Raw genomic sequence first — 22,528 nt, forward strand, 5'->3', positions numbered from 1 at the left:
AGTACCAATACTTGCTCTAAAACATAGTGCAAGTAGAATAAAAGTATTAGTAGAAAGCCATTTTAAAAGCACTCATGAGTATGCTGTGAAAGGCTGATGCGATTACATGCCATTTGTGCATGTGTGTGAAAATGTAATATTCTGTAGTGCATTTAGCAATTGTTTAAGGCCATGATTTCAGTCATCATACAGTAAACATCGGTCATCTTCTCATCACTGACATGCAGTCTCTCAGTCATCACGTGTAAAGATTTTGGTCATCTTGGACACTTAAGCTTCTAGACGGTTTGCTGTATTTGTAAAGCGCCCATGTATTGAGGTCGTTTCGTATGATGCAATTTACTTTCTATGTGTGATTTAATTTGAAAGGAATCACAAGACTGATTTTTCTACTAAGTTAATCCCCATAGACAAGAAAACAAAATGTATTGACTGCTGGTTAAAGGAAATGAGTGGAGTAAAAGTACCGATACAGCAATAAAAATATACTGAAGGAAAACCTGTGTCTTTCACAAGTTAAAATGATTTAAGCCAGATTTTTCATAGCATGAAAATTATTCAGTTTTTTATATTGGTCTGAATTTTGATATTGGCGCACCCCTAGTTTAATAACACAGTAATATTCCACACAGAGTTGTGTTTGTGGTTAGAGTACATTTGAGAACAGCAGTTTGATGACTGTTTCTAATGCATAACATATACTGACATTATAAATGATTTGATCAAAATTAGTCCAAATCCAATTAAATGAGATCACTGAGGATGCCCATGAGATGGATACCTGCTGTAAACAGGGCTGCTGTCACTGCTAATAGTTTAGAGAGAAATATCTGATAGCTGCACATTTCCCTCCTGCCTTATCAGACTTCCCTGAACAGCGTGCATGTCTCTTTAAGCTGACTGATATCATTTGTGAAGGCAAAATTATCTGTGCTGAATGTTACCCACAAGCAAATGAATGTGCATCCCATCAGTCAAGTGACCACCCACATGCGGTATTATCTTATTGAGATATTAGCAGTACTTGTTTCTGCTTAAATTTCAACTGAACAATGTCATATTTGCAGGAGGAAACTGTGGTGAAAACTACTTTACCTGGAGAGTCAGATCAACAAATACACTTAACATATATTTGTTTCTAGTCAACTCATTCACTCTCTTTCAGCTATGTCCCTGCTTTACCAGGGGTCAACACAGTGGAATGAACCACCAATTATTCTCTGGAATATGTTTTATATATTTTTTTAATATCCCTTCCAGCCACAACTTAGCAGTGAGAGTACAACCCTCAGTGCTGGGAAACACCTGCACACTCTCCGATTCACACATCACAATTTAGTTTAACCAGTTCATCTAAAGGGCTGCACGGTGGCGCAGTGGGTAGCACGCTCACAGCAAGAAGGTCGCTAGTTCGAGCCTCGGCTGGGTCAGTTGGCGTTTCTGTATGGAGTTTGCATGTTCTCCCCGTGTTCGGGTGGGTTTTCTCTGGGTGCTCAGGTTTCCCCCACAAGTCCAAGACATGCGGTATAGGTAAACTGGGTAGGCTAAATTGTCCGTAGTGTATTTGTGTGAATGAGAGTGTATGGATGTTTCCCAGTAATGGGTTGCAGCTGGAAGGGCATCCGCTGCATAAAAGATATGCTGGATAAGTTGGCGGTTCATTCCGCTGTTGCGACCCCAGATTAAAAAAGGGATTAAGCCAAAAAGAAAATGAATGAATGAATGAATTCATCTAAATTGCATGACTTTGTCACAGAAAGGCCTGTTTCGGCTGGTACTTGGACCAGATTGCTGTGAGGCAACCGTGCTAGCCAATGAGCCACCATGCTGCTCTTTAGTCAACAACTTTAAATGAATAATTGTACATTTCTTGGTAGTTTTTAATATGATCATGTTATTTGCAGTGCTTCATGGAATTGTAATTCTTTCCCAGTAAACAAAGTAAAAAATTCAGCACACTGCCATCAGATGAATCTTTTTTTCAGAATTAAAGTGGCAGTGTGCTGATTTTTTTTGTCAAGAGTTTCCTAGATATGCACATTTTATCGTAATGCTTTCCCCCACTAAAGCAGTTACTGTAAGTACAGTCCTGCATCATTGTCTTTTTAGAAGTTTCAAATTCAGTTTTTGTTTACTTTAAATAAAAGTCATCCACATTGTAGATGTTAGATTGCAAGCTTAGCAAGCGCAACCCTAATTTTCACATTTTGCGCCACATTGTTTAAATAGAAAATCCATTTGCGCCTCTTTGTGGACTCATGAGTGTGCTGGTATAAACAGGAGGTGTGTTAAGGCGCATTGTTGGCATGTTGTTATTTTGAGGATCTGAATTAGATTGCGACATTGACTAACTAAAAGCTGGTCTAAAGTCCAGCACAGAGCACGTTAGTCCAAACGCTTAATACACACAAGATGTACAGCAATATGCAAATATCTTTATATAGGAAAAAAACAATGGATTAAAATACAAAAATGACTATTTTTCTACATAAATGCCACATGCCTTCTTCATCTTTTTTCAGTTAATTCATGACAATTTGCATTTGTATAATGTTATTATTATCAGCAGTATTATTTATTTTATGCATATTTATATTTGTTTAATAAAAACAAGTTTAGATTTGTCCACCTGTCGGGTTTTGAAGATGCATGCATCACCATATAGGGCATAAGAATAGGTTATGTGTTTGGATATAACTTGTTATTATTGTTAATTTATTCGTTTGCTGGAAAATATAACTGAATTTAGAACTGGTTTTGAAACAAATCTTTGCGCTTAACAAATAAATTAATTATGTAGGCTAATGGATGTCATCAGTGGAGTGTGTACAACACCGTTTCCTTATTCATGAAAGTAAAGGAGTAAAGTAAAGAGTAAAAGTAAAGAAAATTAAAGACGGCGAATGGTTCTTTATCCTCGCGCAGACAGTCTGTTTAACAGTTTTCTTGCCAGTGAAGCGATCAGTTTTTCCACTTACAAAGTCCACAACTGACTCTTAAAGGAAATGGGAGACTTGTGAGCATAACGTGATTGGTTTTAATGCAGGTTATGCTCAAAACACGCACCCATAACTCTTTAAGAGAATAAGTACAACCATGTTAGACCATGTGCCAAGGTGCAGAGCACATTTTTCCATCCTTAAAATAGCAAAAGTGTATTCAGACATGCCCTTAATGTTTTTGCGCCATGCTATTTAGACTTTGCGCCTAGATTGTTAATATAGAGCCCAAAATGTTGCAAACCTACAGACCACTGGAAAATAGACATACTAGACCCTTTTCACAAGATGGGTTTAGCTGTCAGAATCCTAATTCCTTATACATTTGTAAAGCTATGCTTTATATTATATAATCTTTGCATAAAAAATAAATAAATAAATAAAAATAAACTAATTACCAAAATATCCAGGTTGAAACACTTGGTCTAATAATGAAAGAACAGACTTCTAGAGGAAAAATTCCAGTGGCTAAAGCAAGGGTAAAGTGAGAGATGAATGGGCAAGATTTGCAACACATCAATGGGAAAGTGTTTATTGGTTCAATATGCACCGTATTCTGGGTGTATACCAAACCAGCTCAAACTGCTTGATATCCAGGGCTATGGATGGTCATTAGAGGTCATTGGGTGGATAACTTTATTCTGGGCTCATAACCCCACCAAAAAACATCAAGATACAACAGCAGATTTTCAGGATTTGCACAATATACAGTGCATGTATTTTATACAGACCATGTATTTTTTTAACTGTTGCAAATTAATTAAAAAAAATTAAATAAAATAAATCACATGTACATAAGTATTAACAGCCTTTGCTCAATACTTTGTTGATGCACCTTTGGCAGCAATTACAGCCTCAAGTCTTTTTGAATATGATGCCACAAGCTTGGCACACCTGTCCTTGGGAATTTCTCTCAAGCTCTATCAGTTGGATGTTCAACAGGATTTAGGACTTGGCATTGGCTGGGCCACTCAATGACCAAGTTGTTGTGAAGTCACTGCATTGATATTTTGGCAGTGTGCCTTGGGTCATTGTCCTGCTGGAAGATGCACCGTCGCCCCGGTCTGAGGTAAAGAACACTGTGTAGCAGGAACACTCTGTAGCAGGTTTTGATTCAGGATGTTTCTGTACATTGCTGCATTCATCTTTCCCTCTATCCTGACTAGTCTTCCAGTTCCTGCTGCTGAAAAACATCCCTACAGCATGATGCTGCCACCACCATGCTTCATGATGGTATTAGCCTGGTAATGAGTGGTGCTTGGTTTTCTCCAAATGTAACACCTGGCATTCACTCCAAAGAGTTCAATTTTAGTCTCATCAGACCAGAGAATTTAATTTTTTATTATGGTCCGAGAGTCCTTCAGATGCCTTTTGGCAAATTTCAGGCGGGGAGTGGCTTACCTCTGGCCACTCTACCATACAGGGCTGGTTGGTGGATTGCTGCACAGATGGTTGTCCTTCTGTAAGGGTCTCCTCTCTTTACAGAAGAACGCTGGAGCTCAGACAGTGACCATCAGGTTTTTGATCACCTCACTGACTAAGGCCCCCATACCCCCACCCCCCCCACCCCCCGGCTATCACTCAGCTTAGATGGCCGGCCAGCTCTAGGAAGAGTCCTGGAGGCACCAAACTTCTTCCACTTTTGGATGATGGAGGCCACTGTGCTCATTGGAACTTTCAGAGCAGCAGAAATGTTTCTGTAACCTTTCCCAGTCTTGTGCCTCGAGACAATCCTGTCTCGGAGGTCTAGAGCCAATTCCTTCGTCTTCATGCTTGGTTTGTGCTTTGACATGCACTGTCAACCCTGGGACCTTATATAGACAGGTGTATGCCTTTTTTAAATCATGTCCAATCAGCTGAATTTACTACAGGTGAACTCCAATTAAGCTGCTGAAGCATCTCAAGAATGATCAGTGGAAACAGAATGTATCTGAGCTCAATTTAGAGCTTCACGGCAAAGGCTGTGAATACTTATGTACATGAGATTTTTCAGGTTTTTATTTTTAATAAATTTGCAACAATTTCAAAAAATCTTTTTTCACATTGTCATTATGGGGTATTGTGTGAATAATTTTGAGGAAATAAATTAATTTAATCCATTTTGGAATAAGGCTGTAACGTAAATAAAGAGGAAAAAGTGAAGCACTATGACTACTTTCCGAATGCACTGCATGTAGGCAGAGGCCTCAAGCCAAACAAAGCTGCTTCTCCTGGAGAGTTTTGCAAAGATGTCCAACCTGCTCTCTGTTGGAGGCTCCAGACAAAGCACAAAAAGTCTAGATTAGATTATAGCAATGAAAGAGCTTGGTCAGGAGCGAGGGAACCTGTTGAGCACACTATAAAGTCTTAATAAAAGACAGCATGAAAGGAAACAAATAGGAAGTAAATTAAGAAAGCCACATGAGCCTCAAGACAACAATGTATACAGACAACTAACAAAAGGATCACCACAATCAGACAGATTTGTGTCATGACTGTTAACATTTTACTGTATGGAATTGTGTTGTTAGAAATATTATCATACATAATAGGACGTTATCTTGTATAAGTTTATATTTAAAGGTGATTTTCTGAGCCTGCATAAATATGGGTGTTTGTCAGTTAGTACATGTACATATCTTACCATCCTCTTCCTAAACAGGTGGCCCAGGCAGCGGTAAAGGTACACAGTGTCTGAAGATTGCCGAGCGCTATGGCTTTGAATATGTCTCAGTGGGTGAGCTACTCAGGAAAAAGATGATCCACAATGCCACCAGCAACAGGAAATGGAGCCTGATTGCCAGGATAATCACCAATGGGGAACTGGCACCACAGGTATGTACTGAACATGAGACAGGAAGTCAGAGTATATAGGGATCAACTTTGAATATGTTCATACACGGCAGATTTTATTTTGAGATTCAAAATATATGCTAGAGTTAGTTTTATTAGAAACACCACAAACATCTGTCATAAATTAGAAAATAATGAACTGTTGTACAGATTTCAAGACGGATATTTGGCCTTGTTTGATTCATGTTTTTGCATCAAATATTGAGTTTTCTGCTTTCGATTCACTTCAATGTTAACACACAGACAAAAGAAAAAAGCATCGTAAAATATTTTCCCATAATTTATGTGGGGGTGGCTCAGTGGTTAGCACTGTCACCTCACAGCAAGAAGGTCGCTGGTTTGAGTCCCGGCTGGACCAGTTGGCATTTCTGGGTGGTATTTGTAAGTTCTCCCCGTCTTTGTGTGGGTTTCCTCCGGTTTCCCACACAGTCCAAATGCATGCGCTGTAGGTGAACTGAATAAACAAAGTTGGCCGTAGTGTATGAGTGTGAATGAGTGTATTCCGCTGTGGCGACCCCTGATAAATAGGGGATCTAACCTGAAGGAATATGAATGAATGATAATTTATGTTTATAATTAATTTTCCTTCACCTTAGTCTCTTTATTAATGTTACGATTTAATAAGTTGTCTAGGGAGGGTAAACGCAACATTTAGAATATTATATTATTACTGAAGGAAATAGATGGAAAAAACAAGGACACAATCTTAACAATGAATTCGTTTATTCCTCTATGAGGAAAAAAGTGATAAAGCCAACAATAGAGAGCCATGTGTCCGCTTTGTAGAATGCATTTTGAAAATTTTATAAGCAAACAGAAATATAATACATTGAAATATAAAAGCAACTAGAGTGGCGCTAAAGCAAAGAACTCAACAAAACCAAAAGCCACCTTAACTAGAACACAAGATCCCCTCTACACTTACTAATGAAAATAAAATTGTGAAAAAGAAACCGAAATCTTTAGCGTATGCTACGCCAATAAAGTACACTCCCTGAAATAGTAAACAAAAATACAAAAAGCGGCGCTCACCCACTTACCTACTGTTTCTGAACAATTCAAATAACTATGGGCAAAATGTATGTTGCGAGACTTAGTAACCTATTCCTTTTTCCCCAAAATCTATCAGCTGATAACCACTGATAACGCCCATTCAATCGAGTGATAACATTTGAATCGGTTGAATGACCTTGCCAATCACCTGACCTGATTCCAATAGAAACAAAGAAATAAAGATCATATCTCACAGAAGACACCCACAGAACCATCAAGATTTTTAGCCTCTATTGAAGTACAGGGAATATAATAGACCTATTCCATTGTTCATACAAAATGTAAATTGAAGCTGTCACTACCAAAAACAAAAAAGCCTTTTATACAAAGTATTAAATACATTTCGGTAGTTTAGTACTTTCTCTTATTTTAATTAAAATGTTTGCAATGTTTTGGTTTTTATCAAAATCTGGGTTACTTTCATGTCAACAGCTCCTTGAGAACTATATTTACCTGGTAAAGCCATAATGTTTTCAATAAATGCTGTCTATGTAGTATTCAACATAACTGTTCTGAAGTCATTGTTTGTATGGCAGGTCACACAGTGTTTTTCAAATACAGTTAAGCCTTTGGAAACTCTATAACAAGACTTAATTTGCTTTAGCTGTTCATACATAAACAAATTTACCCCATGCATGTGTTAAAGCTAAGGGGCAGACATGACCAATTCAAAATAGATATCAAAACAGGTATCATAAAAGCTATAAAGCATATTTAATTATATTAGAATGCTTTTACATTAATACATGTCTATGAATACACTAAGACTCCAACAGAGTCTAGAGAGGAGACAGGCAGAATAATTCTTAAGACTGAAATACCAGAAAACCTTAGAGGATGTTAAATGAAAACGCTTAATATTATCAAGTGGGAGCCAATGTTTGCCAAAATGCCCTCAATTTACTGTCACAGGCTTGCAATATGACCCGATGAAGCAGGGAAGGCATATTAAGGCAGTGTATAAGAATAACACTAGACAAGCATGGCCTTACTTGAATATGCTACTATTAATTTGTAAAGCAAGATGTAAAAGTAAAAATGGCAAAGCTTATAAGAATATCATATCCAAGTCAAAAGTAAAGATGGCCAGTCTTGTTTTAGGGATGCTCTGCTGTTGAAGGAAGTGGAAAATGCTTGAAAATTAAGGGCCATTTTTGCAATATTGTGAAGTACTTTGCATTCTATTGCATATCGTCATATAACTTGTGTTGCCATATATACAATTTCTGTATGGGGTTTGATCAGTGTTGGGTAAGTTACTTTAAAAAAGTAATAGATTACAAATTACTGACTACTACTGGAAAAGTTACTTTTAAGACATAAAATATACCTATAAAATACAAAATAAACTGCAGCTCTTTCAACAATTTAATATTCACTAAGAAAATTACAATGGGTTGATCACAGCAGCTTGACATATTCAAAAGACTAAGAGATAGTTAAACTTAAAACTTAAAATTCTCTCATCTTTCACTTGTTCCAAACCAGTTTGTCTTTTTTTTTTAACACAAAAGAAGACATGAAGAAAACTGGAACCTGTAACCATTGGCATCCATAACAAAAGCACTGCAGTGTTTGGGTGTTCTGTGTTTGTCTGAGGTAGTTGGTGTATATTCCATACAAAGCTTAAAGCTGATCGATCAGTTCTTGTCACGTGCCTCACGGTTTTCAACTGGTGCGCCTGTAAAATGTGAGCGCATGCAATATGTGCTCCTAAAATATGTGTGCGAGGCGCATGCGCCTCAACAACGAACTTGCATGCACAAAAGATGCAATATGTGAATGGCCCCATAAGCAGCTACACTTCTCTTCACATTCAGAAAATACTTTCATTCCTGATCATCACAAAAATCCAATTTAACCTGTTTAGATTGAGTTGCACCACCGTGTTTTTGGGTGCCGGTGTCCTCCTTGGTGACGAGTATTGTCGTAGAATGCTTTCTGTTCAGTTGCTTGAACAAGTTGCTGGTCGAGTTATAAGCAGTCGAAAGCTTTTTAGTGACTGGACATCGACTGCATTCCACAGCAATATTTTTGTTTTTTGACTCAATGAAATCAAAGCAATGTCTGTATTTCCAATTGAAGAAGCAACCACTTTTGTCAGCAGCCGTTTCAGCTCGCTTCCTCCAGCAATTTAAAAGCACATGCTTATTAACTGACATTGCAAAATTATTTAAAAGAAGCAATTTTTCTTCTAAAAGCTTTATTTGTAATGAAAGTAACGCAACTACATTGACTTTACACAAGTTTAAAATGTTTAAAAGGTATGAGGAACAGCTTTTTCCCCAGAGCTGTCTCCCTTTTGAACTCTGCCCCTCACTGACTCTTTTGCCCCCCCAATACACCCCCCACACTCCTCTTACTTATACTCCTCACAATCACTGCACTATTTAACATTTGCACATTTAAAGTTTGCACATATTCATTGCACTGATTCATTTATTTGAACTGTACATACCCACTGCACATGGACATTTGTAATTATGTTTATCTATCTGCACACTTCTGATTATTAATAGCATCCTGTACATATATTCATTTATTGTAAATCTGTTCAAAGCTATTACAACCTGTATATAACGTTCATAGTACATCCATCTGTAAATATTACCATAGTTTTTTTAATAACTGCACTTTATAACTTATACCTATATCCTGCACTTGCTGCTATTGCGCTGCTGGTTAGACCGAAACTGCATTTCGTTGCCTTGTAATTGTACATGTGTAATCACAATAGAGTTGAATCTAATCTAATCTAATCTAATGATTATAATTAAAGGTGTTGTACTTTATTCTACAGGCTCAAAGAAAACAAATAACCAAAATAGAAATACACATCTAAATTAAATGACTGAACAGAAAAAATAGATCAAATAATTTAAATGCAGTGCTTGAAAGATGGAAAAACTCCAAAAAATAAAATAAAAATTGTCAGTAACTTGCATGGACGAGCATAAAAACCCATTCATTTTAGGCATTTCTTTGGATAACCTAATGTTCTTTAACTTTTATGTGTTTTTTTTTTCACTCGATTGCTAGTCTGCAAGAGATGATAAATTAGGTTAAACATTCAGGATACAACTCCATAAAAGTTTATGTTTTAGCATTTGGAAATTGACTGTGACTCCTAATGCCGAGTTTAGACTGCATGATTTTAGCCGACTTTAGCGTGATTTTTGAGAAATCGCAGACAAATACCTGAAATCACAGGCAAATTGGTGCTCGTTCACGCGAGTAACAATCACACAGTGTGAACTATGAAAGACACGATCTGAGAGAATCAACCGATCAGTCGTCGACACCCGTGAGATATTTGGCATGCTGAATATCTGAATCTGTCAACGATTCAAAATCATGCAGTGTGATATGTGTTCTGATTGAAAATAGGGTAAGTGATTACCTACAGCCAATGAGAGAGCAGCATCCACTAGCATGGGTATCTGCAGGTCAGCGGGAGACTGGGGGAAATGTTAAACTTCTTTTCAGTCTATTTGAACCCAAGAAATGGAGGAAAAACTAGTGGAAATTTGTCAGGAGCACCCGGGTCTGTATGAAATGTCCTTTGAGCATTACTACAACCATGTTGAAAAGGAAAAAAGTTAAAGAGAAATTGTTAATTCCCTTCAAAAGCCAGGTGAGCAAAAGGTGGGCTTCTTTCTTATTATGCTGCTAATCACAAAAGATATACTATGTGGCCTTGTGTTGTTTCCATGTCACTTCTCGCATGTGTTTGGTTGTGAGACATGTGAGACATACAGATCGAGACAAAGTTTTGGGCGATTCTCTTACTGTACAGTCATGCAGTGTGAAACCCTCTCTTGCGATTCATCTTGCAGTGTAAACAAAGCAGTGACAAAAGGCTACCCCAGATAGTTATGCAGTGTGAAAACGTGTGTGACACGACTACTTGAAAATCCCTGCAGTCTGAACTCGGCATTAGTAGCATGTAGAATGAGTTCAAGTTTTAAGTTTCAAGTAGAGTTGCAATGATTGTTCATTAATGTTGCAAGAGCCAAGATGCATTTGTTATCAGGAAACCCAGCCCAGCCCATTTTGGCAAAGATTATGATGCCTTTCAATCTCTACCAAATCAGGATTCTTATGGCCCTGTGGCCATAGCAATCTCTTCACCACACAAAGCCCTTGCACCAAAGCTCTGTGGTTTCCATACACTCAAGTATCATGGATTCAGCACTTTCTACTCTTGTGGTTTCATCACTCTCAGGTAGTCCAGCCGTTTCAGTGCTCTCAACCCACACAGTCATTTAAGTGCCATCAAGCCCATCTCTCTCAGTACTTTTGTGCCCTGCAGGTTTCTCAGCACTCTCAAACCTGGCTGTCTCAGTGCTCTCGTGTGGCATGGCTGTCTTAGCACTCTCCGATCCTGTTGTTGTCTAAGTGCTCTCAAACCCTGTATCTGTAGTGTTATGTGGCTCTTCTAAGGTGGGCTTTTGCTTCACCTGTGCCACCGTTGTGGTCCTAAATTTCTAGCTGTTCCTTTACTTTGCCTAATCCGCTCTAGTTTTCACTCCTGGGGGCAGCTGTGGAATAATGGTTAGAGAGTTGGACTTGGGATCCAAAGGTCGCAGGTTCAAGTCTAGGCACCAGTAGGCTTTGTTGGTGGGGAGGGTGAATAAATATCAACCTTTCCACATTAATACACAGAACCCCCAATTGCTCCCTGGCCCACTGCTCCGGGTGTGTGTTCTTGGGTGTTAGTCACTTTGGATAAAACCAGGGGTGTGCCACCGTTGTGGTCCTAAATTTCTAGGAGATTGATTAGCTAGTCCAGGTGTGTCTGATTGGGTTTGGACACCCCTGGATAAATGTAAATGTCCTAAATGTACTCGTGGCTCTCTCCTCTCCTTCTTGTATGGCTCTGCTCTGGTTTCCTGCTCCACCTTGTCTCCTTGTTTCTTCCTGGTCTCCTGCACGGCTGGCTTCATCTTGGCTACCTGCCCCACTAGATCTGCTCCTACTTGTTCTATCTGGAATCACCCACATGTGGACCTGACCCTTTGTTTCTTCTCTTTTGACTGCATCCTCATGTCTGTCCTCTCAAACTCTTTATTTAGATTTTCCATTAAGGAGGCCTGGAAGCCATTTGTATTTCTATTTTTGTTGTATTCCTTTTTCAACCCTGGCTGTAGAGAGAAATGATGTCTCTCCTTTTTGTAAAGTTCTCTTGAGTAAAGACTGTATTATTTTTTGGGAATTTATACGTTGTGGACTAACTTTGTTCCTCCTCTGCTCTTGGGCCACCACTTGCTGACTTAGCTCACGAAGTTAGAACTACTGCTAACCACGACCCGGGTTCGATCCCCACTCAGATTATTACAACTCCAATAGGCCAAATGATTTAAAATAAGCATGGGCCTTTTACTCAATCATTTGATGTCTTCGACAGTCACTTCAGAGAAGTCTTTTTATGATTCCCATTGACATCTATTGGTGAGCAGCTTTAACATATTTGCCATAGAAAAATGTTTATTGATGATTAAGCTATAAAATGTTAAACTCTAGCAACCTCTTGCAAATGAAGTATGTGCCAGTTTGCTGGCAACTTAATAAGAAGATCACTTACCCAGTTGAAATGTTGACTGGTAAATCTCTTTACCGGGATAATTTCAATCAATTAGCTGGACTTCTGAAGCTACAAACATCTTGAGGAAATCCATTTTCTGTTTCTTGAGCAGTCGACAGCAGATATTACCTTAGGTTACCCATGACTTGTTCAGCATAATCCAATCATCTTCTGGCTAATCATGGATATTCTAAAGTGGAGCAATAATTGTTTCCCGAACGGTTTTCCATATGTCCCCTTTCCTCTCAAGCCCGAGAACATGACTATCACTTTTAATTTAGAGCTTTCAATTGAGTGGATATTCTCAAGTGTTAATCCCTCCAGCAATATGTTCTACCCCAAGTGAGCTACCAACCTCTTTACTGGCCATGGGACTGTGCAACCAACCTATTAGCAGGTGATTCAGTGCCCAGATGGACTCTTTATTCTCTACCCCTCCCAGAGCAGAATGCTATGCAAGAGGTCATGATTAGGGCACTTGAGAGAGGTTACATCCATCCTTCCAACTCCTGGGGTTTTTGTTAATTTCCAAGAAGGATAGAGGGCTAAAAGACTGGCATTGATTATGAAGTTTTTAATAAAATCACTGTGAAATTTCAACATCCACTCATCCCAGCAGCCCTGGAGGATCTTGATTGTGGCAAAATTTTTAACCCTAATTAGATTTGCAGAGTTTCTACAATCTCATCATGATATCTGAGGGGATGTGTGGAAGACAGGCTTCATCACACCTGCTGTCCTCTATAAATATGTGCTATGTCTTGGTCAGTGCACTCTCTGTATTCCAGGATATTATACATGAGGTACTCCAGGTGCTTCTCTATTGGTTTATCCTGATTCATTTCAATGCAGATGGATGAGAATGTGAATAACTGGCCCACACCATACTCAATCAAAGGGTTCCAAAGGTTCCTTGACTTTTACGTTTTTAAGTCCTCTGGAGCAACTTGTTAAAATCCAAGCATAAATCTTTGATCTGGAATCATCAGATTGACAAGTTCCACCAACTGAAGGTTGCATAAACAGCCAGTTCAGTCTTCTCCTGTCTAGATGCCTCTATTTGTTTTCAATGATGATGCCTCTAGCATCTAAGTTGTGGCGGTCTATCACAGAAGCAGGTGAGTTCTCTACACCTTCACCCATGTGCCTTCTACATTAAGAAGCTCACTCCTGTGGTCAACAGGAATCAGAAGCTTTGGACTGTCAAGATTGCCCTAGAGAAGCAGAAGAAATAGTTGAAAAGAGCTCAGCATCAGTTTGTGTATTTTACAAATCATAAGAATCTGGAATATCTGCATAATGTTAACATCTTAACCACCAACAAGCCAAGTGGGCTTTATTCTGCAAATGCTTCAATTTTCAACTTTCTATTGTCCTTGATTCAAGGGTGTGAAAACTGATACCCTCTCGAATCCATTTAACAGATGAGTCTCCAGAAAAGAGAGAGACTGCACTTCCCCCAGCTTTACAATTAATCTGGCAAGCTTATTCAAGCTCAAACTCCTAAATTACACATCTGCCTGTATCAATGGTAACACTTGCATCTTAATTGTGATCACACTTCTCCAAACCATGTCAACTAATTCACCCATAAGAGCAGAATCTCTGTTCTACCATATTTTCTGTTACATTGCAATCCTGTTTTCTCAGTCCAAGAGCCCCCGTTCATCTACAAAATGTCCACCCTTTGATTACTTGCTTCATCCCTGCATTCAATGAGCCATTTGTAAACACTTGCAACATGCTGACATGAGAATCTCTGAGACACCATCCTTTCAACTCTAATTCCTTCAACTCAGTATGCATCTACTTTTCCAAGAGCCAAGATTTATTGCTAGTTCAAGGTATTACTGCAAATAAATCTTGGGTCCAGCTTCTTCATCTCTTCAGAGTACATCTTAGTTTTCACGTTACCCCATTGAAAACGATATCCTTCATTTGTCTCACCATCCATACAGCCTGGTCCTGTAGCAGATATACTTTTCCAGTGATCATGTACCATTACCACAAGGTCATCAAGATTCTGGATTCCTATTCACTTGGTGCTTGCCTCAAGTACCATGTTAACCTGTATAATGTTGATCACCCTGCTCTTCATGAAAGAGGCAGATCATTGTTACCTTATGGTACTACCCACAGACATGCTAGGCTTTCTCCCTCAGTCCAAAAGATCATTAGTATATGTAGCTCTTCAAATTTATGCCTTGTTCACCTACTCCTAAACCTAGCGCAATTTGAGCCTGATTTGCAATTTAACAATCTTATTGACAGATCGGGACGTAATCAGGTAGTGATCCACTGTTATTTGAAATCATTTAGTGTAATTTATAAATCCCAAAGATTTTATGTAGCCATTTGACTATATGAGGTCATACACATTACGTGTACAGACTCAAAATCAAGGGTTGAAGGATATTACTAATGGTTTTGCTTGCTTCTAACATCCCATATTGTTCAATGGCTTGTAGATCTTTTGATACAACTCAAACTTAGCTTTTGTTGAGCTCTTTTCTTACTTTTTACAAATACAGCATCTGTTGACAATGTAACAAGCTCAGTTTGGTAATAATAACTTAAATGCTTGCTGTATTTTTCCATTTCCTGCATATTAACTTTGCATTTGAGAACTGAGCACAGAGTTGTGGGGCTGAAAGTAAGAGCACAATGTTATGGCAGGGTTTTTGAAAGAGTAAAAGAAGATAAGACCTCACACTGGATGTTTATTCCCTGAAGAAACTCTATAAATGCTTTGTGTGATTTTAGAGGGGGAATTCTATCTGCAAAGATTATTGACCAGGGGATAAAATGGCCAACCTATGTCATTTACTCCATCACTGGATTAAATGCATCTTTGTATTGAGTTAAGCTTCTGCTAATGACTTCCTGGATTAGGAGACTTTTAACAGACTGTAAAATTGGAAACCTCTGTGTTGTAGGATATACCTGTACAAACCGGAAATATGTTTTGTACCAGTTGAAAGCTTTTCTATTCTATTTTAAACATCTATGTCCTTAATAATAAATAAAATAAACCAAAAAAGCAAGGTTTTGCAGAATAAAAAAATTCGGAGGACATATGGATCACTTGGACTATGTCAATAAAGACCAAGGGTCTGTTCTTCGTACATGTTAATTAGCTGGATTTGGTTATTGATGATTTGACACAATCCAGGATCGTTTTGTTGTTCAAAACTCATCCGAGAGTTGTCATAGCAACAGTTCTGTTAGCTCAAACCTGCTAGGGAGCAGGATTATTTCATATAAACGAGATTAGATTGGGTCAAGTAGAGCCCTGCATTTGAGTCGTCAATTTTCATGTCATATCTAGCATGCATATCGAGCTTCGGGCCTGCTTTAGAAAAAACTTCAAAAAGAAGTTTAATGAGATCTAATGTGTGTGGTCCGGAAGCGCCAGTCAGTGTAAAAAGCTAAATGAAAGTCAAACTTTAGGTAAAATTTTCAAATAGTGGCAACCTTAAAAGATGAGCCAACTGGTTATGCAGAATGCACAACTTGTAAGTTGAGTAAACTTACTGTGAACCACATACCGCTTGGATATCGATGTCACTTAAAATACTAAAACTTACATTTAAAAAAACTAAACAAAAAAAACGCCAAAATTTTGCTAGGGCTTAGATTTAAAGCCCATTCAGGGCTCTATTTTCAAGCAAAGGTAATACTGAAAGTACACACCAAATGCTGATATTTTCTTACAGTAGTAGTTAAATATAATTTCAGATTAAGTTTAAAGATAAAATTTATATATATATAATTTTATATATATATATCTATATTATTTATATATATATATATATATATATATATATATATATATATATATATATATATATATATGCAATCTCCAGTTCGAAATAAAGTACAACTGTAATTGACTTTTTTGATACTGTTACAAATTAAATTAAAAATCCTTAATCAAAAAGAAGTTTAACCAAAACATAACAAAATAACAGGGATTAAAAATATATTCCCTGGTGTCCCTGCACTCTCTCTCCCCAAAATATAAACCAAAAACACAACCACTGAGAATTAAAAAGAAAATATGATTTATTTACATAAAATAAGGAGCAAAAATAACATCGGGAGGGGTTCAGCCAAAATAAATAACAATAAACCAAGCTAGCTAAACTTGGTTTAGTAAACTTCTCTGGAAAGTAGATAATAAAATAAAATGCAGTAAACTTTCCTACCTACTAACAAACACAGGAGAAAACAAAAATAATAAATAGAAGGCACCAAACCTCCCTACCATGCTCGAAGCCAGACAGGGAGACAGAAGACCGGGTATCTCCGGTTAGGATATACAACTCCACATCGGCATCTCACAAAACGTCTATAAGAGACATCAGCAAGACTCATATTTATCTTTCAAGCAATAATATCTCCACACAGACCAACAAGCAGAGGGAAATCGAGAGAGAGCGGGGAGCCATCGAATCCATGCTCTCTGATGGTTTAAATACAGCCGCCACCAATCCGAGCGCCAATCATGATCCGACGTAATCCGCTGCACCTGCGAATAATTCGAAAAGAGAGAGTGAGAAAGAGAGAGGGAAAGAAACACCACACACACACTACACTACAACAACAACTACTCGTAACAATACAAACGCATACTAAGGTACGCATTTTAAGGTACCAGCTTTAGTACAGTTTGTTTATGATAATAGATATGCACAATATTCGACTTATGCTTTTTAAGGAATAATCATTTATGCAGTCATGCATGTGTTTTGACAGCTAATATGCCGGTGATTTGATGATTTGCAAAAGTTGTAGACACCTTTAACAATATTAAATGCTTTTTTGAAGCAAAACTCATTTAGACAGCCAGTTATTCCTTACACCGATTAAGAAACTTGAATAGGCCTAGGCTACTATATTAAAGAAAATCCGCTCTAAATGTAAAACTAAATAAATACTCTAGACACAACAAAGGTGGAAAGTTACTGCGTATCATATTTAAAAAAACATTTATTACGAATTTTATGTAAATTTGCAGAATATTAATCAGACGATGTCATTATGCTGCTGTACCATCGGCCAATCGTTGCCATGCTGATCATGATTTCGAGAATCGGTAAATCAGTCCTTCACAACACACGCAGAGATCTCAGATCAGTTCATCCAGACATTTAATCTGATTCGCGAACTTAATTGAAGAACCAAATTAGCCAGAGATCAGTTGTCATATTTACAGTTTCCTTTAAGGTATCAATAAAGAACCTATGTGTACCTTGGCTTGTGTACTTTTTCATAGAGTGTACTTGTACATATAATTTTGAAGGCTTTTAAAGGTGGTATTATAAGTCTGTATCAGGAGGATTATCAAGGAAAACAAATCTGTACTGTACTTTGGAAAGATTCTTTGCAACCCTTGATTCCTAAATCTTCCTCCACCCATGTCGGTATACTGAGTTTGCAAGAGATTATGATGGAATATTCATTCATTCATTCATTCATTCATTTTCCTTTGGCTAAGTCCTTTTGTTCATCAGGGGTCGCCACAGCGGAATGATCTGCCAACTTATCCAGCATATGTTATACACAGTGGATGCACTTCCAGCTGCAACCCAGTACTGGGAAACACCCAATCACTCTCACATTCACACACATACACTATTCAATTCACCTAAAACGCATGTCTTGGACTGTGCGGGAAACTGGAGCACCTGGAGGAAACCCACGCCAACAAGGGAAGAACATACACAGAACTCCACACAGAAATGCCAACTGACCCAGCCGGGACTCAAACCAGCAAACTTCTTGCTGTGAGGCGACAGTGCTAACCACTGAGCCACCATATTGCCCTGTTGGAATATTGCTTCCAAATAAATGCTATTTGTTTGAAAACAGCAATTTATGATAAGTGCACGTCTCTCTCTGGTTTCTCGGTACTTTCAGTCTGTGTGCATTTCCAACTCATTGCTTCTAGGTCGATTTGCTTCAGTAGATAAGATTTATTATTCATTATTCTTTGTACGTTTATCGTAAGGCATTTGATCAAACCACATACAGCTTAGCATGTACTGGAGAAACAGATGAGGTTTTGGAAGTGATGCAAGGCATTTCTGACATTAGTTTTATAATTTGTGTCAAGGTTGGTGTCATAGTTGGGTTAGTTTCCTTGGATTTAAAAAATTGTCCCCTGTTTCAGTCTTGTCTGGTTGTTCCAGATAGTGGTAGAATGATTTCATTCGGTCATACAAATTACAGTTCATGCTGGGCAACAAATGTTGACTGATGTAAGAGTTATTTTTAGGGTAATTTGCAACTGTTGCTAGATCTCTGCTGTAAAGATGCCATTCGCATCAAGATTTGCCACGCTTGAATATATTTGCCTTCCAGCGCTTGGAGACATTCAAATCTTCCTCCTTAGTTATTCAGTTACATTTACTATGGGATATGTCACTTAGCTGATGTGTGTGGGTTTTTAAGGATATAGTTTTACTGTAAAGTGCATTTATGGGATGGGGGGATTTAAATTAGTCATGCAAGGTAATTTACTGAGATTTGCAGAAGTCAGTTTACCGGTTTACAGAAGTTTACCGGTTTGCAGAAGTCAGTTTTTTTGCTTGCGTTTACATGCACTTTATTCCCATCAGCTCTGCTTGCTGTGACCTAATTTACTTTGGGTTATGTGCTTTTAAATGAGCTGCCAGGCCTGTGTATTTTTAATTCATTCAATTTTACTTTACATTCAGGGGTGCGTTTCCGAAAACCATCGTTAGCCAACTAAGGTCGCAAGTTCCCTATAACCTGAGACCTCAGTTGGCTAATGATGGTTTTCGGTAACGCACCCCAGGCTGATGCTCAATCAACATGTCTGACAGATAAGAAGGTCCCAGGCCATTTAGAGATTTAAAAACCAGGAGAAGAATTTTAAAATTGACCAGATGAAACCAGTGCAAAGAACGTAAAACTGTTGTAATGTGGTCATGTTTTTTGGTACCTGTTAAAAGCCTTGCAGTAACATTTTGCAATAATGCATTTTGCAATAATAATAATAATAATAATAATAATAATAATAATAATAATAATATCATCATCATCATCCACCATCATCATCATCATCATCATCATCATCAATAATAATAATAATAATAATAATAATAATATTATTATTATTATTATTATTAAGTATAATTTTTTTCATTTCTTAATAAATAGCTACTGTACCTACTGTAAATTAGGCCTACAACCACGCAGTGGGTAGCACAATCACCTCACAGCAAGAAGGTCACTAGTTCGAGCCCTGGCTGGGTCAATTAGCGTTTCTGTGTGGAGTTTGCATGTTCTCCCTGTTCACGTGGCTTTTCTCCAGGAGCTCTGGTTTCCCCCACAAGTCCAAAAACATGTGGTATAGGTGAATTGGGTAAGCTAAAATGTCCGTAGTGTATGTGTGTGCATGAGTGTTTATGGATGTTTTCCCAGTGATGGGTTGCAGCTGGAAGGTCATTTGCATTTGGTTTTTTCCGCTGTGGCGACCCCTGATTAATAAAAGGACTAAGCCGAAAAAATTAATGAATTTTCAATAAAATTTGTAAAGGAAATATATATAGGTTCGTATATGTGTCATTTACTTATATTTCAATTAATTTACAAAGTATGTTTTTACCAAAACTAATATTGGATTGTTTAAAATGCGTGTGCGTATAAAACAATATAATTTGCACAAAAATGATGGGGGTTTTCTCTAAAAAGTTGTTAGTCCACCCCGTTTAGAGCATCATTATGGGCGTTTTACATTATAACTAATGTGGTTCAAACGATGGATCTGCGACAGAGAAACTACGGAAACACTCCATAGTACATCGTTCTTTTCTCAAACAATGCATCATACTATGATAGTTCAGCCATCACCCCTGATCTACAAGTTGACGGGATTGCCCTCTCACTTTGTTTACTAATCCCGCTGCTTGGTATATTAATATTTCTTCAGTGTAAATTCTATTAAAATGTAATAATTAATGTTTAAACTTAAATGAAAACCTTTTACCAGTTAAACACAGCGTTGACCTCAATGTTAACTTATCTCCATCAGGAAACAACCATAACTGAGATCAAGCAGAAGATCATGAAGATTCCAGAGGCCAGCGGTATAGTCATAGACGGCTTCCCTCGAGATGTGGGACAAGCACTTTCTTTTGAGGACCAGGTGAGTGGATTTTATTAGTTGTGTTTGCAAATGCCTTGTAAACTCGCTATCATCATTGAGATCGGAGTTGAATGGAGGTATTGAATGCGCTGTATTGAGTCCACAGATGCTTCAGCACTGCTGGCAGTTTTTGATCACTGTTTGGCCGCCTTCACCATAGTGATTAACTGCTGCCTGCTTTTTGCTCTGTCATGCTGCTGCATTGTTGATCCCACAACCCTGTGTGAGATTTGCTGCTCATCTCCTGCTTACTGTGCCCTGAGCAACTCTTGGGAAAAATAGTTCTAAACAATATGAAATTAGGGTTTGTCGGCTTGTAACAATAGCAGAACTCTTAGGTGCTAAACAGAACCTTTTTTCATGAGGTTCCATATAGAACCAAGATTTGAAAGTGCTATTTACGACCTCAGAACAGTGTTTTAACCTTTTAAAGGTGCACTCTCAGGAAAAAAAGGTACACAGTGGTACAAATAATGTTCCATAACCTCCTAAGGCTTTAGTGGCCACATACGTGGACAGCACACTTTATCTCTTAAGTGGCTATTTAAAATACTTTGAAAGTTTTATATTTTATTATAGACAAACAGTATCATCTTGAAACAGCATATGAACTGTCCCAAACACTATTTTTAACTGTAGAAAATGGGCAAAAAATTTAGTTTTTATTCTCTGATAGTCAAAATATGTTCAAAAAATATGTATATGTTATTAATGCATTGAAAAACATTCAGGAAAAAGTGTTGTATGGAAATTTGAACCACATATATGCACATATTTGGAAATATTTTTTCTCTAAAAGTACATCATATCAAAAGGTGATACTTAAGTTTTATTCTAATTAGGTTCCAATAAGCCCAAATAGCAAAGAGAAATAAAAAAAATGCATGCATAATGCATAATTTAATGTACTTAATTTTAAAATAGAAATAAAATTATGTAAAAGTATTGTAACAAGATATGAACAATGTTTGATTAGTTTTACAATACTAAAATGTCTGCATGAACACTTTGCATATGCTGAACTTTTGAAAGCTCACATGCGTTTAGTAGAAAGCAAACGGCAAAAGGTCGGATATCAATAATGAAAATGTATTTATCAGAAAATGCTTACCAAATGTTCATTAAAATGTTTAGTTCACAATACCTGTAGTTTTGTTTTACCAGTTGTTTCGTATTATAGAACTTAATAATTAATGTTTATTAATGTTTCTTTAAACATATGCTTTTAAATGATGATTTTAAATGATGATTTATTTTAAAAGTGCTATTTACGACCTCAGAACAGTGTTTTAATCTTTTAAAGGTGCACTTTCAGGGAAAAAAAGGTACACAGTGGTACAAATAATGTTCCATAACCTCCTAAGGCTTTAGTGGCCACATACGTGGACAGCACACTTTATCTCTTAAGTGGCTATTTAAAATACTTTGAAAGTTTTATATTTTATTATAGACAAACAGTATCATCTTGAAACAGCATATGAACTGTCCCAAACACTATTTTTAACTGTAGAAAATGGGCAAAAAAAATTGTTTTTATTCTCTGATAGTCAAAATATGTTCAAAAAATATGTATATGTTATTAATGCATTGAAAAACGATCAGGAAAAAGTGTTGTATGGAAATTTGAACCACATATATGCACGTATTTGGAAATATTTTTTCTCTAAAAGTACATCATATCAAAAGGTGATACTTAAGTTTTTTCTAATTAGGTTCTAATAAGCCCAAATAGCAAAGAGAAATAAAAAATGCATGTAAAAAAAACAGCTTGGGACTTAAGAGGGAAACAGTTTTGTACCATTGTAAAAGTTGTACCTTATATGGTACAGAAAATACCTCTTATGTTACTGTTCTGTAGCTTTTATGGGACAATTGAAATGAAGG

General features: G+C 37.4%; 1 protein-coding gene across 1 annotated transcript in view; it reads left to right on the forward strand.

Annotated features, from left to right (window-relative positions):
* ak5 (adenylate kinase 5) overlaps window positions 1–22,528 on the forward strand; it is a 224,670-nt gene that overhangs the window by 13,408 nt on the left and 188,734 nt on the right. Inside the window, exons 4-5 of the mRNA XM_056471784.1 lie at window positions 5,641–5,813; window positions 20,531–20,644. Of these exons, the coding sequence (XP_056327759.1) occupies window positions 5,641–5,813; window positions 20,531–20,644 (287 nt within the window). The remainder of the gene's footprint in view (window positions 1–5,640; window positions 5,814–20,530; window positions 20,645–22,528) is intronic.

This window comes from Danio aesculapii, chromosome 2 (assembly GCF_903798145.1).
Source record: "Danio aesculapii chromosome 2, fDanAes4.1, whole genome shotgun sequence".
NCBI classification, from domain to species: Eukaryota; Metazoa; Chordata; class Actinopteri; order Cypriniformes; family Danionidae; genus Danio; species Danio aesculapii.